Source organism: Typopeltis vanoorti, chromosome 5 (genome assembly GCF_054136105.1).
Source record: "Typopeltis vanoorti isolate ZY-2024b chromosome 5, IOZ_Tvanoo_1.0, whole genome shotgun sequence".
Lineage (NCBI taxonomy): Eukaryota > Metazoa > Arthropoda > Arachnida > Uropygi > Thelyphonidae > Typopeltis > Typopeltis vanoorti.
This window is the reverse complement of record NC_143553.1, coordinates 16905297-16924944: the sequence shown is the minus strand read 5'-3', so window position 1 is coordinate 16924944 and position 19648 is coordinate 16905297. Positions and strand designations below refer to the sequence as shown.

The 19648-nt window shown below is 36.0% G+C and overlaps 1 protein-coding gene across 4 annotated transcripts in view; it reads left to right on the top strand.

Annotated features, from left to right (window-relative positions):
* Positions 1–1879: 1879 nt before the first annotated feature.
* The window catches only part of Spf45 (splicing factor 45), a 362347-nt gene continuing 344578 nt past the window's right edge, over positions 1880–19648 (top strand). The window contains exons 1-2 of one of the 4 annotated variants that reach the window (XM_090392270.1): positions 1880–2025; positions 16596–16695. Coding sequence is in view for 1 of the 4 variants with exons in the window: in XM_090392269.1 (XP_090248395.1) it covers positions 2088–2126 (39 nt within the window). In the remaining 3 variants the exon portion in view is untranslated. Of the gene's footprint in view, positions 2127–16595; positions 16696–19648 lie in introns of all 4 variants that reach the window. The other 3 variants (XM_090392271.1, XM_090392272.1, XM_090392269.1) reach the window with 3 other exon arrangements.

Below are 19648 nucleotides of genomic sequence, written 5' to 3'. Positions count from 1 at the left end.
AGTTCATAAAGATCTTTCAATCTTGTGAATTTGACTTCACGGAGAGATTGAGAGCAGTTGATGATGGAGAGGAGAGTCTGACTGTAGGTGAGCAAGAGGTGTATGGTAAGGTGAGTAAACTAGATGTTAATAAGGCTCTAGGGCTTGATAAAATATAAGCACGTATTCTGAAAGAATGTGCCAGAGATTTGACACCTGTCTTGACACATTTTTTTAATACGAGCTTTGCACTCGGTCAATTTCCTAAGGAGTGGAAGGAGGGCAAGATTGTGCCACTTCATAAAGGAGGTGATCGAACTCAAGCATCAAACTGTAGGTCTATCTGTGTGTCAGTTGTTGTGGTTATGTTGTTGGAGAAGCTTGTGAGAACTAGGATCCAGAGTTGGCTTGATAACAATGGTATTATCTTTGATGGACAGCATGGATTTGCTAAAGGGAGGTCATGTTTAATAATCTACTCACTTATTACAATAAAGTGACTGCTTCCTTGGACAGAGGAAAAGGATACACTTTAACCTGGATTTCGCAAAGACTTTTGATAGAGTACCTCACGATAGGGTTACAGTCAAACTGGAGCAGATGGAGTTGGATATTAGATTGGTGCATTGGATTGGAGACTGGATATCTGATAGGTATCAACAAGTTGTGTATGGGGGGGGGAGCGATATCCAGGAAAACGAAAGTCACTAGTGAAGTGCCTCAGGTGTCTGTTTTAGATCCATTACTGTTTAACTTGTATATTAGTGATATAGGTGAAGATTTGGATTGTGATATTCAGTTGTTTGCAGATGCAAAGGTGGGACGAACCATTTAGTGTAGTGAAGATGTTGTGGCCTTACAGGAAGACTTGAATAGATTGAGTGACTGGGCACAGAAATGGGGATGTGAATTCAATGTTGCAAAATGTAAGGATTTAAAATTTGGAAAACAAAGAATTGCAGAATTTACGCTAGGTGAGAATATATTGTTGGAGGTAGAGGAAATAAGAGATCTGGGGGTGATAGTGGATATGGCTCTAAAATTTAGGTGACACATCCCCAAAATTGTTAAGACAACACAAAGGTTTCTGGGAATGATGCGGATGACACTGACGCGTAGAAGTAGGGAGATTCTTGTTCCGTTGTATAAGGCATTGTTTAGGCCACACATGGACTATTGTGTTCAGATTTGGTCACCACGTTTTCAGAAGGATGAAGCGATGTTGGAAAGGATCCAAAGGAGACTGACTAAGGTAGTTTCTGACCTTTGGAATGTCAAGTATTAGGAAAGATTGAGAAGATGTAATTTGCAGAGTCTAGTGGACAGGAGGAAGACGGGAGGTATCATAGAGACCTACAAGATGGTAAGGGGATGTTATAGGATCAGTGATGGAGAAGTTTTACAGAGAATAATGGGAGATCAGGGGAGAACCAGAGGTCATCCCTGAAAACTGTATAAAGAGGGTGTGAGTAGGGGAGTGAGTGGTACGTTTTTTTCTTGCAGAGTTGTAAATGATTGGAATGCCTTGCCTGAGAATCTGGTGTCTGCAAAGAGTTTGAATGTGTTTAAAACACGGTATGATGAGCTGTGTGTGTGTGTGTGTGTGTGTGTGTGTGTGTGTGTGTGTGTGTGTGTGTGTGTGTGTGTGTGTGTGTGATAAAAGGACCTCCCAGATGAGTCTTTGACTCCATGAGGTGTTAGGGTGGTAATAATAATAATAATAATAATATTTGTGTGTGACTGTGTTACCTCCCGCGATGAATCATTTTGGAGATCTGGTGCTAATAATGGTAATAATAAAATGTATGTATAAAAATCATTTTTGAGTCTATACGTTTTGTTTGGGGGCGCTGTATTGCTTATACTGATTATTTTCGTGTTTGTGTTATTCGACGTTTAATGTTGTTTATTAATATTATTATGTTATTTGTTTGTCGTTTTGAGTTCCATCCTGTTTATATTTGAAACGGTATTTGAATGAGAGAGTAGACTGTTATATTTGCATAGTCTGGGATTTGGGATCTTAGTGTTTCATACCAGAAGTCTGTACGTGTATATTTTTAAATATTAAGTATTGGAACCATGTGCTAGTGCATGCATTCTGTATTATGTTCTTAAGACGGCTGGATTATCACTTATATTTATTTGTACGTATTTGTGTGCTTGGTTGTTTTTGCGGAAATATCAAAGTTTTGTTTTAGAGAAAAATGTACCTTTTCCTACGCCGAAGTTCAACCAACTAATTGTTGAAATAATAAAAAAAAAAGGCCCAAAAAGAAGTTTCTGTAGTTGGCTATTCAATATCCAACTACAGAAACTATTTCTGTAGGTTAATGCAAGTTAACGCGAAGAAACACGTGCGCGCCCATACATTTCCGTTTTAGTAATTATGTACAATGCTGAGTAGCACAGATTTTTAACATTATTTCTCACACTCTGCATGAATGGTAAATTCAATCGAGCATAAAATTAAATACTTATGAACACTCATACTCAGTGAACTTTGATTTATCCTACCTTCATATAAATGTGTGCTGAGTTATGATTTATTGTTTTTATATAATTTTGCTGTGGAGTTACAGAAATCTTTACCTGTTTGTGCCCCCCCCCCACTAGTTTCAATGAGGAAAAAATTCCTGCTACCTACATTTGAGATCTGCTAATTCTCCGTCTTAGTAATGACGGAGAATTAGCAGATTCATTTCCAACAGTGACATTCGTCAGCCATAATGAGAATTGAAATGAGGCAGTTAAAGGGTGCAGTGCCGTTTGTCAAACTGCATTATAGATGTACACAAATCATGAATGAGTTAGCATGTCATCTAACTCCTGGACAACACTTTAACTATACATTCAGTTGCCCATACCTTCAGTTAACCACGCAGTAAATCAGTTTCCTAAGTTGAATAATAGAGGGATTAGTTTCAGTGTGTGTGTGTGTGTATATTGTATTATGTATATATATTATATTTTATTATTGCTGGCATGGTTGATAGACTGGATAATTTCTCTATTTTTACAAATTACAGGTCTAATTAGTTTTCATTGATCCTGTGTTAGACCAAATTGCCTTATTTAAGTTTTAAAGTAAATGCTAGGAAACATTTCCATGGAAAATGCATGTAGAGTAAGATTTTCATATAAGACTTATTCCATATATAGCACTAATATTTCTTAACTGGTTTCTAACATTTTCTGGGGGGGGGGGATATATCCTTTGTAGAAAGTAAAGATATGAAAAATTGAAATATGTGATTTATTATACTATATTTTGAATATAGCATAACATCAATTTTCAGATCTTTTTTTCTGGAAAAGATCTGATAATTGATGTTATGGAAATAGATATGAAAATTCATCAATTTGTACTGTTTATATTAATACTTTGTGTGGGCCAATGATTACATAATCCAGAAATTACCCTAGATACCAAACATGGTACTTTTACTGAAGCCACTGCTGCCTCCAGTATGCAGGATGGTTGGTCTCATTTCCAGCAATGACATTCATTTATCACCTGAAAATATTCATTATACATTCAGTTCTAACCCACATTCTGTTGGTAGGTACTCAACTAACAACTTAACCTGACCAGAAAATGCAGATGTAGAATATTTACAAACTAATTTTGTTTTAACCACACTACTGGCCAAGACGTCAAGCTTATCATGGATGCAAAGTGCATATTAAAATTGTAATACCATTGATATTACATTGAAATATATGATGGATACAAAACATATGAGGATGCATATTTGATCCATAATGGCCAGTATGGTGGTTAATGTTACACAGTGATCATGGAGACTGCAACCGTGTTAAGAATAATTACTTTAATTTTCCTTTGTTTTGACTGATATTGATATAAATTTCTCGATATTAAGGGTCATAATTTCGAGTGCATGCACACACATATATATGTATGTATATATATATATATATATATATATATATACATAAGGCTAAGAACCTGGAGTGCTACAGTCCTAATATAATGAACTCATAGAACAAAAGGTTATGTGAGTAGAATATGTCATTAATATTATTAATCAACAACCCTAATCTTAGCATAAAAAATTCCAAGAATATGGATGACACATGTCCATATAATTTTTTGTTCTGAGAGGTCATTATTCATTCGAGTCCATAATATTAGGACTGTAGTACTCTAGGATATAATAAATTTAGTTTAATCCTTTATCCAAGTGTGATAATCCTTTATTACACTTGGATAAAGGATTAAACTAAATTTATTATACTCTAACCAAGTGAAAAATAAACTTTCAAGTACTCTAGGATGTTAGTCTTAATATAACAAACACTTATGTTAAATTATATATATATATATATATATATATATATATATATTATTGTTCATAATTTTACTCGGTAGAAAATGTATGTAAAAAATAATTTAAATTATTCTATACCGAGAAAGAAAGTTTAATGTTAAGATATGACTAGTTTCGTTGAAAATTCAACTTCTTCAGGTATCACAGGCAAAGAATTAAATGAAAAATAACAGAGACATGATAAAATACATTAACAGATCTAGTATAAAACACACAAGTACATTTAAAAACAGGAATGCGTGCTTGAGTTCCAAATGAAGTTGACTACATGCGTTGGCTAACATGAGTGGCGCAAGTATTGGACAGTGGCAATGTGTGCATCAGAAATATTGTAGCTAAGGCTGTTATTAAAATGAGATGAATCGAGCAATATTTCTCTAGATTAAACTCTTCTTCTTTCAAGTTCATCATAGCACACATGGATATTAGAAGTTGGCGGCCTTCATCCGAGTTGATAGAGAAGAGAACGTGACTAGAGAGAGTGCTGGACCTGGTTCTGTTGTAGGAAATGTCTCTTTGGTGTTCTTCCATGCGTAAAAGGATGGATTTAGCTGTCTGGCCATAGTATGGTTTGCCACAATCACACAAATTCTTATAGACTCCTGGATACTGAGTAGGAAGATGTTTCATTTTAGGCTTACTTAGTATGGATCGAAGTTTAGGAAATGTAGTAAAGCAAGTTCTGATGTTGAATTTCTGAAGCATTTTGGCTAGTTTTGGGAAGAGAGAACTGATGTATGGTAACGAAATAAAAGCTCTTGGTGGAGAAGAATCTTCAAAAGCAGTTGAGTGGTGGACAGAGAGAAGTTTATTAATCTTTTTAAGAGAGAATCCATTGTTAACAAAAGACCTTTGAAGCAAATTGAGTTCATGTTCGATTTCTGTTTCATCTGTTAATAAAGATCTGGCTCGATGTGCCAGGGTTGAAATAATACCAAACTTTTGTGGAGGGTAGTGATGGGAAGAAGGATGAAGGTATCTGTCTGTGTGAGTGGTTTTCTAAAAATGGAATCCGACGACTGTCTCCCCTTCCTGGACTTAAAACTTATGAGCTGCACTGAAAATATCAAAATCTCCATTTTTAAGTAATTAAATAATTATTCTTAACACGGTTGCAGTCTCCATGATCACTGTGTAACATTAACCACCATACCAGCCATTATGGATCAAATACGCATCCTCATATGCTTCGTATCCATCATATGTTTCAATGTAATATCAATGGTATTACAATTTTAATATGCACTTTGCATCCATTATAAGCTTGACATCTTGGCCGGTAGCGTGGTTAAAACAAAATTAGTTTGTAAATATTCTACATCTGCATTTTCTGGTCAGGTTAAGTTGTTAGTTGAGTACCTACCAACAGAGTGTGGGTTAGTAGGTGAGTTGGCACACTCGTGTCAGCTCATGCACGTAGTCAACTCCATTTGGAACTCAAGCACGCATTCCTGTTTTTGTTTTATACTAGATCTGTTAATGTATTTTATCATGTATCTGTTATTTTTTATTTAATTCTTTGCCTGTGATACCTGAAGAAGTTGAATTTTTAACGAAACTAGTCTTATCTTAACATTAAACAACTTTTCTTTCTCGGTATAGAGTCATTTAAATTCTTTTTTACATATATACATATATATATATATGTGTGTGTGTGTAAAAAAAGTAGTAGCTACATTACAATTCACACAGTAGCCAAAGTGACAATGATTTGATCTACTGTTAATCTACTGATTTGACTTCTAGTGAAAAAAAAAAAAAAAAATACTATACAGGGTGTTCGGGATAAATTTGACATATTTATAATTAATTATATTTTTCCGTAAGTTACATGTATTAACACACACTTCTCTTCATTTAAAAGTTTGGACCCTTCTTCATTCATATACAAGATGTCAGAAAGGATGGATAGCTGTAACCCACCTGAATCATGGAAGAGAATAACTTGTATCATGATGATTCGTGCCCGCCATCAAAATAAGGATATTACGACTGCTGCCCAATGCTCCCTGAATACAGTAAAAACAATCAGGCATGAACTAGAGACTTGCAATGGTGACTACGAGGATGTAGCAAGAAGAAAGATCCCTAGCAGACGATCTGATTGCGTTCGTACAGCAGAATTCCTCGCAAATCTGCAGGAACAGGTGTTGAAGAACCCTGGCATTGGAATTCGGGCTTTGTTCGTGGAGTTGCTAACTGTAGTCAAGCCCTGGATAACAAGGATAGCCAATGGTAGGCCGTATGTATGGCAGCAGGATTCGGCCCCTTGCCACACCTCTGGGAAAAGTCAAAAATGGTTGTCTGAAAATTTCTACGACTTCACCAGTCCAAATGTTTGGCCTCCAAACTCCCCAGACCTTAACCCCATGGATTATTTTGTATGGGGCGCAGTTGAAAAAGACACCAATCGCACTTCCAGTAATACAAAAGCCCAGTTAATGGATAAAATTAAAACAGTTTTTGCGGCCCTTCCCAGGGAGACTGTAGCATCAGCTTGTTTGAGGTTCCGAAGCAGAATTGAAGCTGTGATCGATGCTAATGGTGGTTATTTTGAGTAAATCTTGTTGATAGTATTGTAATTAACTCTGCCTGTAATGTTTTTTTGTAAATTCATTAAATTTAATAGATACAAAGAAGATTTTCTTTTTCCTTACGAAACTGTCAAATTTATCCCGAACACCCTGTATATCAAAACTAGCTATAGCCTATTTTTTTAACATGGTTAGAGAACAAATTCATATTTTAACACTTTTATTGCATTAATAGTGGTGACCTAATCAATAATTTAGGTCACCACTATTATATCACCACTAAACAAACATCAGTTTGTTATATTAAGACTAAAAACCTGGAGTGCCACACTCCTAATATAATGAACTCTTAGAACAAAATGTTATATGAATAGAAATGTCATTAATATCATTAATCAACAACCCTAATCTTAACAGTAATAATGGTTAAAAAATCCCAAGAATATGGATGCCACATGTTCTACTCATATAATCTTTTGTTCTAAAAGGTCATTATTCATTCTTCTTCTTCAACCTTTTGATTCTGTCCACTGCTGGATGAAAGTCTCTCCCATGATTTTCCAGATCACTCTGTTTTCTACCTCTCCCATCCGTCTCACTCCTGCAGTTTGTTCCAGTTCATTCCTCCGCCTTCTTCTCGGTCTTTCTCTTTGTTTTGCTCCATCCACTGGTCTCCACTCTGTTGTTTTCTAGTCCATCTCCCATCAGTGCATCTGGCAATATGGCCAGCCCATCTCCACTTAGCCTGTTTAATGTATTTTACAATATCCATGACACCTGTTTGAGATCTTCTCCAGGTATTTGTCTTCCTATCTCTTAATTTTATTTTTAGTAGACTTCTTTCCATGCAATGTTGTGTTGTTCTCAGCTTTTTGTTTAGGGCTTTTGTTCAATTCCATGTTTCTCCTCCATATGTTAGGACAGGAAGTATGCACTGGTCGAAAGCTTTCCTTTTTAGACTCATAGGGATGTCACTTCTGAAAATGTTTCTCATTTTCCCATAAACCATCCATCCAAGGTGACTTCTTCGTTCAATCTCTTTTCTTTGGCACTCCTCAAAGGATAACAATTGGCCCAAATATACATATGAATTAACTTGTTCTATTTCATGGTTTTCAACTTTGACAGTTCTATGGTTAATATATTTATTCATCATTATTTTTGTTTTTTCTCTATTTATTTTTAATCCAATTACTCTGGAGGCTTCATTTAGCTGATTTAACCATTCTTCTAGATATTCAAGATTATCTGTTATTAGGACAATATCATCTGCAAATTTCAGATGATGCAGCATTTCTCCATTTATGTTTATTCCTTTTGTTTCCCAATCAAGACTTCTAAAGACTTCCTCTAGTGAGCTGTAAATAATTTGGGAGATATTATGTCACCTTGTCGGATGCCTTTTTGTATTGGGAACTTTTTTCACTGTTTTTATAATTTAATTACAGAAGTTGCATTATTGTAAATATGTTTTAGTGTTTCAATATATGGTTTCTCAGTTCCCTGGGTTTCAAGTGCTTTTAGTGTTGTAGATGTTTTAACTGAATCAAATGCTTTTTCATAGTCTATATAGGCCAGACATAAGGGTTTATGTACAGGGTAGCCATAAAATAACTTTCCCTGTTTGGAGACATCTGTAGCTAAAACCAATAAACGGAATGAAATCAAATTTTATATTAAGACTTTTGAAGGTATGGGGAGCTGATTTCTGCAAAAAAAATATTTAGTACCAAAAGTCGCTGATAGGAGAAATTTTGGCACTGGCAGAGACGAAAACAAGCGGATAATTACATTTAAGGCAGATAGAATGGAATGATAACATTTCAACGGTGTGAGCAACAGCCGCATCATTCATTCCAGCTGGATATGTGGCACATTACAATGATAATAAGAATAACAATAATTAAACTAAAACAACTTGCGAGAGAGACAGAAATTAATGTAGTGATTGAACTCACAGGAAATGTTTTATTCATCAGAATCAGTCCCATGGACCACATACATGATTTTCAATGTTTTTATTGAAAATCTGGATGCAATTTGTTGTACAAATTGCATCTAGTCTAGTGTGCGACATGCTGTACAGCTGAGCGTAAGGAGTCGGATTGGATGTTCATAACAGCCCGTTTTATGTTCTCTTTCAGGACATGCAAGTTGGGAATGCCACCAACATACACAATGGATTTCAAATACCCTCACAGCCAAAAGTCACATGGAGTGATGTCCGGGGATCGAGGCAGCCATGCCGTCGGGACTGATAACCATCTCATTACAGAAATGCTGTACTGCATAAAAGGCGCTGTACTGAACGTTCAATTGTGGCCGTGCTCCATCCTTCATAAAAATTATGGAGTCCAAAGATTGTCTTTGCTGCAATGCAGGAATGCAACCCATTCAGATAAAAATGAGCCTCATCACCCCACAATATTCTCCAAGGCCAGTCATTGTCAACCTCCATTCGGGCAAGAAACATTAGCGCGTAGGTCATGCACTTATCATAATCTGCGGTATTTAGTGCTTGCAAATGACTGAACTTATACGAATAGAAGTGAAGCATTTTCCATAAGATTTTCCAGACTGTATCATAAGCCATATCAAGTTGGTGAGCTATAGCACGAACGCTTGGACCAGTACTGGTCCGTGTCTCGTCGAACACCTCATTAGCAACGTCTGTTACCGTCTCTTCTTGCACTGCTTTCCGTCCTCTGTCAGGTCTAACTCCTAGTGATCCAGTTTCTTCAAACTTCTTAATCATAGCTCTCAGTGCTACAGCTGACATAGGACCTGTATGCAGGTTATGAAGCCTTCTAAATTCCCAAAGGGCTGCTACGGCATTGCAATGTTTAAGGTAAAACAACTTAACTTAGCAGAGGCGAATGCTGGGCTTGATTCACGCTTGCTGTTGTTACCATTCAGGGAGTGAGAGGTGTGAGTGAAGTCTAATTAGCGGAATAATGAATTACTGACCATTTAAAACTATACATTTAGAAATTTATGTAGATTTAATCATACAAATACAGCATTTATTTTACAAATGATATTCTATCTTTTTCAATTTAGCTACTCGATGAATACAAATTCTACCCTACGGTTCTTTATGAACTAGTCAATAACATCGTCATAAAAAGTTGGTTGTAACTTAATTTTCCTAAGCAACACCCACACTTGTAAAGGCTGGCTGAAGCTCACTGGCTAGATCTACTTTGACTATGTATGGCCTTGTGTTTATGATGACATGAAGGGAGCAGAAATGGTTATGCGCACACATGAAATCACAGTGCTGCAGCGAGGACCTGGAAGCGCCTACAACCAAGCAAGCCAAGGTAGCTTTGACTAGACGAGCAAGCATCGGCCTTCGATACACAATGCAAAGCTCAATTATTGCCACGCAAGCTTAAGATAAAACTATACAAAAAAATAAAAGCCTAAATGGAATGCTTATAAATGCATGCATTTATTAACAAATAAATATTACTTCTTTCTCAATTAATGAGCTTGCGCAGCAAGCATGGAGAATTTGCCACTGTTAACAAGTAAAGCACACTGAGGCAAGGTAGAACACGTATTGAGTACAATTCGTCAGTCATTCGAATAATTGCCTGAACGTTCCCAATCCCTTTTTAAGTGGAATTGGTGGTGCTGCTCTCACGTATGCACAGTAAAATTTGCATAATCCTTTTTACCTTCGTTTACTGCGAATATTTGACTGCTTTCGGATCCACCAGCGCCAAAATTTTCCCTATCGGTGACTTTTGATACTTAATCTTTTTTTTCGTGGAATTCATCTCCCCACGACTTTGAAAGTCTCAATATAAAATGTGGTCTCATTCTGTGTATTAGTTTAGCTACAGATACCTCCAAAGAGGGAAAGTTAATTTATGGCCACCCTGTATTTATGAGGGTGGTCTGAAAAGTTCTCGGCCTAACAATGAAAAAACAAATTTATAATTTCAAAATTATTTTTATTTTTTCAACATAATCTCCCTTAAGACTAATACATTTATTCCAGCAATGCTCCAGCAGTATTATCCCGTCCCTGTAATGGTTCTCAGTAAGATCTGCAAAATTCTCCTCTACAGCTACAATTATCTCTTGACTCGAAGAAAAACGCTGACCAGCGAGGAAGAGTTTTAGTTTTGGTAAGAGATAGAAGTCAGAGGGAGCCAAATCTGGGGAATAGGGTGGATGTTCCAGCAATTCATACTGCAGATCCGTTACTTTTCCCATTTCCGAAACATCTTTGTGGGCAGGTGCATTGTCCCGACGAAAGATCATTTTTTTCCTTCTGCAAACCAGGTCTTTTCTCATGAATTTTTTCATCTAATCTGGTTAAAAGGTCAGAATAATATTTCCCGGTTATTGTTTTACCCTTTTCAAGATAATTAATAAACAAAATGCCTTTAGCATCCCAAAACACTGATAACATGACCTTCCCTGCTGATGGAACTGATTTTGTTTTTTTTTTAAGCTGAACAACCAGCTTTTGTCCACTGTTTTGACTGCTGTTTGTATTTTGGTGTGTAATGGTGAATCCAAGTCTCATCCATAGTAATAAATCGATGCACAAAATCAGTTTTACTCTTGTTAAAACGCTCCAAGCACTGTTCAAAGATTTTCATGCGAGTGCGTTTTTGATCTTCTGTGAGCAAGCAAGGCAACTATCTTGCGCAAAGCTTTTTCATTTGCAATTCCTCATGCAAAATATATCTTGCATGTTCTTTTGAAATGCCTATAGTCTCAGCAATTTCATGCACTTTGACTCTCCTGTCATGCAATTCTATATCGTGCACTTGAAGATGATCCATCTTCAAGGCTGGTACGGCCACGTTTAAACTCGGCAGCCCATTTCTTAATTGTTGAAAATGAAGGAGAAGAGTGCCCATAAACTTTTATGAACTTTGAATGAATTTCTTTTGGCGTTAAACCTTCTTTTACAAAGAATTTTATAACCGCTCGATACTCAATTTTATCCATTTCAAGGGATACAGACAACACTTTTGCTTCAGACAGCTGTATAAGACAAACTACTTGATAGAATGACTTCCAATTTCGGATGGATGCTTATGACAGATGTACCAACTTAGAAAAAAAAAATTGTGCAGATAGTGTTGCCATCTATGGTTGAGACTGAGAACTTTTCAGACTACCCTCGTATGAAAGAAATATTACAGTGAAGGATAAAAAGAATATACTCATAATTTAAATTTATTGTTAACAAAGTCACAGAGTAGTTATAGAGAGTAAAAAAAAAAAAAATCTAAATATTATTCCTGAAAGTAAGCATGTACTGACATTTCGAAATATTTTTGCAGTGTGGACTGAACTGTTTTTTCTTTCTTAGAAGTGCAAGTTCTGGAATACATCCTTTACTAGAATAAATCAGTTTCATCCACAATATTTGTTGATCAGTGTCACCATTTTCAATTATTTGTTTCGAACATCAGGATATTTAAATACTGCATCCACATTTTCACTGGTCTCCTCACTGATAATTTTAACATTATGTATCTGAACTCAATTTTTAAAATGATCAAACCAACATTGCATTAAATATTCTATTTCATTTTTTTTTTTTTTCACTCTCTTTAACAAATTTGGTTCATATTAAACGTGATAATGGTATCATTGTACAATTTGCACTAAATTGAATATTGCATTATTTGAACTCACAATAATCTTGACCTGGCTATATTCTGCTATGTTTGTGTTGAAAACATAGCAGAATTATTGTATTATGGTAAGGTGAGAGATAATTTGCCTTAGTCATTATTGCTGGAGTTGTAGGAAAACAGATACCAGAACAGCTTATATTTGGGTGCTGTAATAGTGGTGCCATCTGAAGGAAAGAGAGAGCATGCAGGTGCGCAGAAGTTGTGTTCATTGGCCTTAGCGAGTGACATGAAGGCATGACTCCCATTTGGACAAGAGGCAATTTTCTGTTGGTGGTCTTTATGAAATTGGATGCAGATAGAAATTTAGAAATCAGATTTAGATTTGCCTGATGATTATTTTGCATTTATTGCATAGGCTGAGTATAATATTGGGAGTTCTTGATTCATGCCCTATAATAAGCTGAGTTTTTTCTTTTCAGCTGTTTCAGCACTTTTTTTGTGATCCAGGGCTTGGAAAGTAGAACAGAATTTTTGGTAGAATGGGGAATAAAGGTTTTCATGCTGTTGAAGGTAACCGATTTCTGTGAGCAGGTTTTTGCACCTAGTTTTCAAGGGAATGGGGGATTAGAGAAGAACTAAGGTGGCATTCCAGACTCTGGAATGCTGAGTATGAAGTATTTAGGAAATGCAATTTGCAGACCTTGATATTATTATCCTAAGACCCCATGGAGTCAAAGACTTATCTAGGAGGTCCTTTTGTTATACACACAGCTCATCATACCGTGCCTTAAACACACTCAAATTTTCTGCAGACACCACTCTTAGGCAAGGCATTCCAATCATTCACAACTCTGTATGCAAAAAAACCTGCTTCTCACTCCCCTGCTCATGCCCTCCTTATACAGCTTCCAGGGATGACTTCTGGTTCTCCCCTGATCCCCTACCATTTTCTGTTAAAAAAAAAAAAAAAAAAAAAAAAAAACTCCAACATTGATCCTGTAACAACCCCTTACTAACTTGTAGGTCTCTATCATATCACCCCTCTTTCTCCTATCCATTCGACTCTGTAAATTGCATCTTCTTAACCTTTCCTCATATTCCACACACTCTAGAGATCAGAAACTACCTTGGTCAGTTGCTTCTGGACCCTTTCCAACATCTCTTCATCCTTTTGAAAACCAGTTGACCAAATATGTGCACAGTAGTCCATGTGGTCTAATCAAAGCCTTATACAACGGAACAAGAATCTCCTTACTTCTACAAATCAGTGTCTTCTGCATCATTCCCAGAATTCTTTGTGTTATCCTCACATTTTGGCAATGTGTCTCCTGAATTTCAGATCCTTATCCACTATCACCCCCAAGATCTCTTATTTCCTCCACTTCCAACAATATATCCCAACCAAGCATAAATTCTACATTCTGTCTTTGTTTCCCAAATTTTAAAACCTTACATTTTGCAACATTGAACTCTTATCCCTATTCCTGTGCCCATTCACTGAATTTATTCAAGTCTTCTTGTAAAGCCACAACATCTTCTCTACTTCTCCTGTTTCATTCCACCTTTGCATCATCTGTAAACAATTGAATATCCCCATCCAAATCTTTGCCAATATCATTAACATACAAGTTAAACATCAATGGCCTTAAAACAGCTCCTCGAGGCACACCATTAGTGACTTTCCTCTTCTGGGATATTGCTTCCCCATACACAACTTGCTGATAGTTATCAGATAGCCAGTTTCTGATCCAATGCACTAATCTAATATCGAACCCCATCCACTCTAGTTTGATTATCAACTTATCATACAGTAATCTATCAGAAGTCTTTGCAAAATCTAAGTATACTACTGTATATCCCTCTCTTCTGTTCAAGGAAGCCGTTACCTTATTGTGCTAAGTAAGTACAATAAGGTGAGATAAAAATAATTAAAACTTGACTTTCCTTTAGCAAATCCATGCTGTCCATCAAAGATAATATCATTGTTGTCAATCCAATTCTGGATCCTAGTTCTCACCAGTTTCTCCAACAACTGCAAAACCTGATACACAGATAGGCTTATAATTTGATGCTTGAGTTCTATTACCACCCTTATGAAGCGACATAATCTTGCCCTCCTTCCACTCCTTTGGAACTCAACCCAGTGCAAGACTCATATTAAAAAAATATGATAAAGCAGATGTAAACTCCCTGGCACATTCCTTCAGAATATGTGGTGATATATTGTCAAGTCCCAGAACCTTATTAACATCAAGTTTGCTCAATTCCCTATACATCTCTTGGTCACTTACAGTCAGTTTCTCCTCCCCGTCTTCAACTGCTTTCAATCTCTCCATGATGTCACAGTCACAAGAATGAAAGACATTTATGAACTGCTCATTAAGTATCTCCACTATATCTTTCCCAGCAGTTGTCCTTATACCATTTTCTCTAAATGTCATTCTTTTTTTCTGCTGACTACATATCAAAAGAACTCTCTATGATTCTTTTTGGCTTCATTTACTAACTGCTGCTCATACTTCACTTTTGCTGCCCTTACCAAGTCACTCTCCATGCTTGGTGTTTGTAATCCTCATGGAATTGGTTATTACCACTTCTCTTATGCTGCCTCCATAATGCTTTTTTTCTCTGTATTGGAAGCTTAATATGGTATTGATATGGTATTTTTCACAGAATAGAACAAGAGTTCATCTCTAGTTGCTGTATTAAGGAGGATTCAAGATGGACACTGAAAAGTAGGTTTGTTGAGTTGAGAATGATTGATGAGCGGAATGCATTGCTTGAAAGTGTGATGAGTGTAGAAACAGTGATCGAGTTTAATGCATCGTTGGATGAGCTGAGTGTGTATGTGTGTGACATTGGGACCTCCTGTGATGAGTCATTTTACTCTCTGGAGGCTGATGGTATTAATAATAATCTGCAAATATAGTTATTTGCATACTGAGATAATTATGGTATAATATACTTAGAAGTGCTTGTGATAGTCAACTATTCCATGTGAGTGTGTATGTTTGTGCGTATTCATAGCGCGTGTATTCATGAAAATACTGAATGCAGAAACTTTTCCTTGCTTATTCTAAGATGAAATTCAAATAAAAAACAGTAATATAGTTTATTAATTTAATATATAATAATTTTTTTTTTTCATGAGAGAGAAATGTGTTGAAGACTGTGCATCCCCCTCCCCCCCTTATTACCTTTTCCTTCTGCTCTGTATTTTGTATATTGCCATCCAGTAATTTTCTGCTGGTATTTATTAACATATTAATATTTAAATTATCAGTTTAAAATTCTGTTTGCAGTACTGATGTGTAATAAGATCTTACTTTGTAACGTTCTAACACAACCTTTACTATAAAGTAAAGGTTGTGTTAGATTGTTACAAAGTAAGATCTTATTACACATCAGTACTGGGAACAGAATTTTAAATTTTGTTAGGCTAAAGAAACTAAATATCAATGTATTCGATTCTCTCAAAATTAAAGATGCCAAGAATTTACATTCTTGGTTTCGTCATTTATCCGAGTGTAAGCAAACCAAGTTTGCGTTGAAGACACTTCACACACATACTTTTTTTTATTCACACACAAACTTTGTTTGCTTACACTTGGATAAATGATGAAACCAAGAATGTAAATTCTTGGCATCTTTAATTTAGAGAGAATCGAATACATTGATATTTAGTTTCTTTAGCGTAACAAAATTTAAAATTCTGTATATAGTATAACCAAGTGAAAAAACATTCAACATCTATTAGTAATTCTCTCTGGCTAGATAGAATTGAATATTTTGATATTATTTAGGATGTGAAGTTGGTTTCATCAAAATTATTTTTATTGGTAAAAAAGATTCTAATTAGAATTAATTATTAATTCTAATTGATAATTCTTCATTGACTAGATAGCGCATTCAATGAGATTTATTGAGTTATATAATTATAGTATGAGATATATTGAGTTATATAATAATAAATTATAGCTTTTGACATTCCCCACCCCATTTATATATATATATATAAATGGGGTGGGGAATATAAATAATTTATATAAATATATAAAAAAGTACTACTACTCATTATGTTCTTTTAATGACATAAATTTATCCCCATATCATGATAGTTCCATGAACTACACCAACAGACTTTGGTGATCGAAATTCAATTCAGCAGTTTCACATCTATCACATCACATCTAATAAATTCAAAAGTTTTATATTGTGGTAAGTGCAGCAAAATAATAGTAATTTGTTTTTCTTTTTTGCTATGATTTGGTCATTTTATTGACAAAATCATGATAATTCTTCCATAGCTTGATAGAATTCAGTGAAATTTTTGATAGGATGTTTTAGGAGCCTGTGTCTGTAAACTAGTTGGAAAATTAGTATTTTCCTCCAAATATGCAAGTTTATATTATTATTATATTATTATATAGCGCCTCCGTAGCGCAATTGGAAGAACGACGGTACATTGCGCCCTTCGATTGGAATAGGCCTAAGTTCGATTCTCGTCGCGACGGGAGGAATCTTTATCTGGTCGATTTCAATCGATGGTGAGTTAGCCGATCTCATACGGAGGTAGCAGGGTTTTTTCTCCCGGAAACTCGGGTTTTTCATCCCGCATACATACAAATCGGCCCTTCAGAACACACGCAATTTACAGACAAAAATTACTAGTTGTGGTGGTGTTGGAGGTGGGCGGTAGATGGCGTTGATTTGTAGTAGAGGTAAGGTGTAGAGACAGTTGAAGATGTCCTCCCGCGATGAGTCTTCGGACTCCTTGGAGGTATCAGGAATAATAATAATAATAATAATAATAATATTATTTTGGTAATCTCCATGGAGTTAACAGACTCATTATGATTGGCCCACTCAATGAACAACATGTCTCTCATAATGAGCTTTGAAGTTCATTCGAAGTTCCTTCAGTTTAGGTTTATTATTATTATTATTGTTATTTGTTTAATAAATGTAAGTATTAAAATTGCAGATTCGTTGATCCACTGTTTGGCCAAAACACAGAATATTTGGATGAACATACTAAATTAAATTTCAATTTCATAAAGAAATGTTTTTTGGGAAAAATGCTGATTAAAATTGATAAACATTTTAATAAGTGTATATCATTTTTTGTTCAAAATACTTGTTTATAAACTTTAATTCAGAATGTTTAAAATCTACTTCAGTGTGCTTTGGCCAAATATTTGGTACTGTGGCCTCATTGCAGAATGAAGAAAGATTAAAAATATATGTAATAATACTTCACCCAACCATGTGACCACATGAAGATGCAAAAATAAAAGGAGCAATCCTTATTTCATAGCCCAATATATCCTATCTACCAATAATTGTCCGGATACCCCTGTTATTTGAAGTTATGGAACATTCCAGGTTTGTTAATAACATAAAAACCAGTGTACAGATAGTAGGAAGCAGTATTTCATCATGGCAATTAAATACAGGTAGTATGGCAACACGACATGAACTCACTCACTTTGAAAGAGGCGTCATCATGGGCTGTCACATTGATGGCATGTCGATACTTGCCATTGCTGTTCAGCTGGAGCATCCAAAACCAACAGTTGGCAGTGATCAACAAATGGAGATGTTTTGACATCGCTAGTACAGGAAAAACACACAGGTCAGCCACCAAAAATGATTGACAGGGACACAACGGTGTTAAAACGGTTGGCACAGACCATCCATAATGAGTTCCAGAGCGCCAGTAACACCATGGTGAGCACTAATACTATATGAAAAGAAATTTACTGTGTTTTCATGGAAGAGCAGCAGCAAACAAGCCGAACATCACAACAACAAACAGGGTGACTTGTCTGGCCTGATGCAAAGAGCATGTGAACTGGACAACTGACCAGTGGAAAACAGTACTCTGGAGCGATGAATAAAGGTTCACATTTCCAGTCTGATCACAGGGTATGGAGGCAGCCTGGTGAATGCTTGTTACTATAGTGTGTTGTACCCACAGTAAAGTTTGGTGTGAGGTGTGTTCAGCTAGTTTGGATTGGGACCACTGGTTGTTGTCTGTGGTTCCTTGGATCTCAGCCTGATATTCTGGATAATGAAGTGTGCCTACACTGTGGAGTTTTTATGGAAAACGGACACGAGTTACTATCAAGATGACAATGACCTATGCCACAAAGCTGCAGCTGCTATGGAATGGTATATGAAGAGATTGGTGTTAAATGACTGCTCTGGCCTGCGCAGTCATTTAACATCCAGAGGACGTGGACAGCACGAGGTCATGCTGCTCTGAGGTCAAGAGCAACTCATCCTCAATCAGTCGCTGAAATCCATGCTGCTTTGATGGAGGAATGGAGACAAATTCCACCTGATGTCTGCTGCATATTAGTGGAAAGCCTCCCTCAAAAGGTGCAGGAAGTGAACAAAGCCAAAGGTGGACATACCCTATATTAGGATTTGCCTGCTGGTATCAATTGTGAATTTGCTATACACACACTATGTACAATTATTGGTAGATTGTGTGTGTGTGTGCACGCACAACACACACACACACTTGCAACTGCCCTCCAGGCCCTAATTATCTGCTTACAATCAAATTGGCTTACGCTGGCATGCTTCCACATTACTGGCAAATGTTTACTGATTTATGTACAGAGGATAGGTATGCTCATTTATAGTAACCGCACATGACGTTGATATCATGTACTTCATTATCGCACCTAATATGTAAATGAGGGGGGGGTTCTTAATGCAAAGCTAGCTCAGCATAAGTTTCTAAACTTACTTATAAAATAGTTTCTTATTATAAAAAAATGTAAACTTCTTAGTTCAATACTTGAATATCTTAATATGTACCCATCAAGGGTTAACCTATGATTAATTTAACCTTCTGACGTGATTGTCCTGCAGTATTGAATGAAGGCTTTTGTCTTCTGCTTGTAGCTGTAAATTTTCAAACTTTGATAATTTGCGAAACCTAAACAGTGCACTAATAAAAGGCGAATATATGAGCTTCTGGATAGAGTTAATGCTGTTTAAATAGAACAAGCCAAGGCAACTGATTCTGAAGTTTATGTTCTCATAAGTTTTGTGGTAAATTTTTGGAACTTAAATTTCTTTCTACATTTGGATGTAAAATATAGATGGATTTATATCCTCCATTTCATTATAATAAAACTTATTTAATTTTATAGGA